The sequence below is a fragment of the Empidonax traillii genome, unplaced genomic scaffold (genome assembly GCF_003031625.1).
Source record: "Empidonax traillii isolate 1590-97213 ecotype Southwest subspecies unplaced genomic scaffold, ASM303162v1 scaffold5739:size7278, whole genome shotgun sequence".
NCBI lineage: Eukaryota > Metazoa > Chordata > Aves > Passeriformes > Tyrannidae > Empidonax > Empidonax traillii.
Window position 1 is genome coordinate 2524 of NW_020960932.1, and position 4755 is coordinate 7278.

Below are 4755 nucleotides of genomic sequence, written 5' to 3' on the forward strand. Positions count from 1 at the left end.
AAAATATGCAAATGAATTAAATATTAAACTTTCTACAGCTCTTACTGTCCCTTAGGACGTGACAACCCCACCCTGCTCACATAATGAGAGGCCAATACACAGTATTGGTGTTGTTCTCTCAGGGCACACCCCCAAATTGTTGAGCAGAACCCAATTTCTAAATCAAGTGCTACCTCTGTTGACAGAAAAGAGAAGTGCTCAGTAGTTCCTGGACAGAAACTTATCTGCTCAAAATTTTATAATAGTTTTTTTTTATTGCTGTTACAATAAATGGAAGAACAAACCAGAATTAATTTGAAGAGAGAAGTTCTACAGGAACTACAGATCAAAAAAAAAAAACAAACCCAACACCTAAACCCACCTACTGTGAAATGAGCAAACCCCAGCCCTGCTCATCTGAAGCACTGATTCCCCAGAGATGTTCCCAGGCAAAGAGAGGCAAAATCAACAGCCCTTCTGGACCAACACTCACTCCTTTTCCTAATTGGGAATTTTTTAAAGGGGAGTTTACTCCAAGATGGAAATATCTGTGACACACTCACGTATGAGACTCCTGATGGATCAATCATGTACAGCTGTGCACCATCATCACTGTCATAGGACCCCAACATGAAACTGGAGGAGAAAAGAGAAATTAAAGACATTTCTTCTGCCAACACACCCAGAACTACACAGACCACACCAGCCCAGGTTTCCTCCACTGCTCCTGGGGCAAAACTCCTGCTCCACTCTGTGGAGCAGCTGTTGAGTGTTCTCAGGACAGCAAGTTATCAGAAACATTTTAATGACCAGTACCTTGATCTGTTTATCAGTCCCTTTGTACTAAAACCACACAGTAATTGTAACCTGCTCTTTGGGTATCAGGATAAAACCAGGATGATTGCAGAGGGAAAGTTCTGCTTTTGCCATTGTCACAGACTTGACAGCACAAATTCTTCAGCTTTAAAACCCAGGAACAAACTGGCCATCTGCTCCAGGAATCTGAATTCTTCTCCTGAGGTTTTACACACGCAGGAAAAGAACGGAGAGGGGAATCTTTTTATGAGGTGAACTGTGGATTGCTAATTCCAATGGACAGGCAATGCCAGCAAAATTGTGAACCAAAAGACAGTTACAAAGCGTGTGTGTGGCACTCACCTGCAGCCAAAGGGTCTGACAGCACTGTACAGGGTGTAGGCGTGCACGTACATGGCCACTCTGTCCGCAAGGTGCTGTGTGGGAAGGGGGAAAACAAACACTGCAAACCCTCATTTACAGGACCCAAACCTCAAAGTGAGAACACTGAATTCTCATGTCAAGACTATAAGCCAAAAAAAAAGCACCTGAGATTTCCTTACCTTCAGAGGAATATCATAGCCATAGTTGGATCTGAAGTTGGAAGCCTCTTCCCTGGCGATGTCTGCCAAGGAGCGGGCGTCTGCCAGCAGCCCTGCCACTGCCTGCAGGGAGAATTCAATCAGCCAGGCCTGCCACACATTTCATCATCCTCACTGAAATTAATGACTAGCAGTGAATTCAGAAGTCATGTTCATCTGCCATCAAGCTCAAAAAGTGTCAATGTGGTTATACATCAACACAGATTAGTTTTTCTCCAGGAAAATCAACACCCATAGTTACCTTCGTGTTATCTTGTGATTTGCCATGGCTGCACTAACCCAAACAATATTTCATATCCTGTATATCCAACAGGTTTCACATTTATGTCACGCAGTAACCACCACATGGCATTATCCTGACATCACTGGGGTGGATTAGCCATCCATACACCAGTATTTAAAGAATTCAGGTAATTCCCACACTGGTGAGAAGAGAATCTCGAATGCAGCCCTCAGCACACCTTCTTTGTTAACTGCGTAGGAAACCACTTTAACACTTGTGTTGAGATTTTCATTCAACTGGAATGCTGAAAAGCATTTCAAAAAAAGTTAAAACAGCCTCAAAATATGTCCATCTTCTGTAATAAATCTGGCTTTTATTTGTGCATGTTTGTGAGCAATCGAGAATAAATTCCAGAAAACAGTAAAAAGCCCACTGGCATTTTCTGCACACAGAAACATTAGCATTAATTTCTGAATCTACTTATTATTGACCCTCTGATTGATAAGATTTCTCCTTTTGAGGGGGGTCCCTCGGAATTTAGGGAAACCCAAAATGAAGCGGCCCCTTACCATCCCAACGTGTCGGTCGACATTGAAGAGCCGTTTGTTGGAACCCTCCTCGTAAAGCTTGGACAGGACTAGTTTTTCTACTCCAAAGACAACACCATCTTTGCACCTTATCCCAATTGCTGTACTGGAAGACAAGATAAATGTCAGTTCCTCACAGAGAACCACAGTGGAAAATAAATAACAGAGAATTAACGAGATACCACAAACAATCAGGTGATTCCCACGGAAGTACATTTGTTATAACTCCACTTGAGCACTGAGGAAAAAAAGCCAAAGTTCACTAAACCTACAAACATTTTCTCAGACAAAGGAGGTGGGGGCTGCCAAAAGTCCTAACCCGAAGATTTCTGAACAGAGGACATGCAGTGGGGGAATTGTTTGGAGCAAGGGCCGAGCCACTGCCACGCTCAGCTGAGCGACACTGGAGTGAAATTCACGGACTGGTTAACCTCTCCTTTTGGCAAATTCCCTGCTGATCTAGGAGATGGGACAACTCTAACCCTCAAAAAGTACCTCATCAGGCATAAACCACCAACCATGGCACCCACAAAACACCTGGCTGACCAAGGAACAGGCTGTTTGCAACACATGGCCCAGAGAAGCTGTGGCTGCCCCATCCCTGGAAGTGTTCCAGGCCAGGTTGGATGGGGCTTGGAGCAACCTGGGATAGTGGAACACCATCATCTTTCTGTAGTCCAACGACACTGCTTTAAAAGAGCCCAGCAAACAAGACAGAGGTGCAGATATTTGTATCTTACCTGCTGTTCTCCACTGCTTTCATAGCATATTCCACCTGAAAGACTCTGCCATCTGGAGAAAACGTGGAAGCTGACAGGTCGTACTGGAGGAGAAAACACAATGCTCAGGGAAAAAAAACCAAACACATCATATCCCGGTGTTTAAAGATCAAGTCAGCTTATTGAAAAATGCTGTGCAGTCCCAGGAGCAGGGTGGGTCTTATAAGACAGAAGAAAACAGACACTAAAAGCCAGGAAAGGCCATTTCATCAGTGCTGGATGAAACTGCAAATCGCATCAATCCAGATGCTGAAGGGGGCTGAAATCACTGTGCATTACACAACATCTCAGACTTACAGGAACTTTCTGTCCGCCTTCACATTCTACAGAATCCGAGACTGGTTTGGGTTAGAGGAGATGTTAAAGGCCATCTCTGCCATGGGCAGGGACACCTTCCACTATCCCAGGTTGCTCCAAGCCCCGTCCAACCCGGCCCTGAACACTTCCAGGGATGGGGCAGCCCCAGCTTCTCTGGGCAACCTGTGTCAGGGCCTCCCCATCCTCAAAGCCAAGAATTTCTTCCCAATATCCAACCTAAATTCAGATTCCAATTCCCAACCTCTTCCCCTCTGCTCCCATCACTCCTTGTCCTCTCACCACAACCCCCAACCAGGAGCCCCTCTCCGGCCTCCCTGCAGGCCCCGCTTTCTTTCACAATTCCTGGTGGCAGGACCACGTTTGAAATGCACAAGAGTACACTCTGCAGAGAAGTACAATCAGTGTTTTACCCCCGCCCCGCCCCCGCCGCCGCTTCCCGGGGCCTCCCGGGCCGCAGTGACTCAGCCCTCCCGCAGAGCCCCGCGGCCGCCCCCCGCACCCTCACCCCGGCGCCGCGCGGCCCTGGGGGCGATGGGGGTGGGACGATCCCGGGGATATCCCGCTATCCCGGGGCGATCCCGCTATCCCGGGGCGGTCCCGGCGCACTCACCCCGGTGCCGATGGAGCTCATGGCGGCGCCGCTCCCAGCCCGGCCCGGCCCGCGCGCACCGCGCAGCAACGCGCGCGCGCATTGGGCGCCCGGCGGCCGCCCCCGGGGTGACGTCACGCGCCGTGCGCTGAAGGGCCGCCCCGTGGAGGGCTCAGTCAGCGCCCGGCTAGCTCAGTCGGTAGAGCATGGGACTCTTAATCCCAGGGTCGTGGGTTCGAGCCCCACGTTGGGCGCATGTATTTTGTGCCCCCCCCCCAAATCCTTCTCCTCCGATTCCCTCCTGGAGCGCTCGCGGCGGGAAAATCCCTCCTCGTCACCACCGTGGCCACGAGGGAGGTTCCAGCGCTGCCTCGCGTTTGGGAGCATCAGTTTTGCGCCCCTCACCCTTCGGGAGGCGTTCCGGTGGGCAAACGGCCTCCCGCCGTCCCTGAGGGGGATTCACCGCCCGCTCCCCGCTGGGCGCGTCATTTTTGTGCCCCTCGCCCTTCAGGAGCGCTCCCGGCGGGAAAAATGCCGCCTCACCGCCCTCTGCCAACATCCCTGAGGGGGATTCACCGCCTGCTCCAGGTTGGGAGCTTCACTTTTGTTCCACTCGCTCCTCTGGAGCGCTCCCGGCCGGAAAATGCCGGCTCGGCACCCCCTCCCACCATCCCTGAGGGGGATTCACCGCCCGCGCCCCGGAGAACCGGGAGGCTCCTGAGGGAATCCCGCAGATAGAACCTGAGGAAGTGATTAATACACTGTTATCCCTGAGAAAATTAGTTTTTATAAGTGAGCTGGGTGCAGCAGTGATGCGTACATAGTAAAGTAGGAGCTGGGGTAATCTTGGCACTGAAAGCTGCATGCCTGAAAAAAGTTGCTT

General features: G+C 50.3%; 1 protein-coding gene and 1 non-coding gene across 2 annotated transcripts in view; one reads left to right on the forward strand and one right to left on the reverse strand.

Moving 5' to 3' along the window:
* Positions 1–3984, reverse strand: part of LOC114073228 (proteasome subunit alpha type-3-like) — a 6007-nt gene extending 2023 nt beyond the window's left edge. Inside the window, exons 1-6 of the mRNA XM_027911018.1 lie at positions 3894–3984; positions 2927–3009; positions 2169–2292; positions 1338–1439; positions 1138–1211; positions 543–615 (exon numbers count right to left, since the gene is read on the reverse strand). Coding sequence (XP_027766819.1) covers positions 543–615; positions 1138–1211; positions 1338–1439; positions 2169–2292; positions 2927–3009; positions 3894–3914 — 477 coding nt within the window. The 5' untranslated portion in view covers positions 3915–3984. The remainder of the gene's footprint in view (positions 1–542; positions 616–1137; positions 1212–1337; positions 1440–2168; positions 2293–2926; positions 3010–3893) is intronic.
* Positions 3985–4053: 69 nt separating this feature from the next.
* TRNAK-CUU lies at positions 4054–4126 on the forward strand. Its single transcript has one exon. It is a non-coding gene; the product is annotated as a tRNA-Lys (tRNA).
* The last annotated feature ends 629 nt before the right edge of the window (positions 4127–4755 follow it).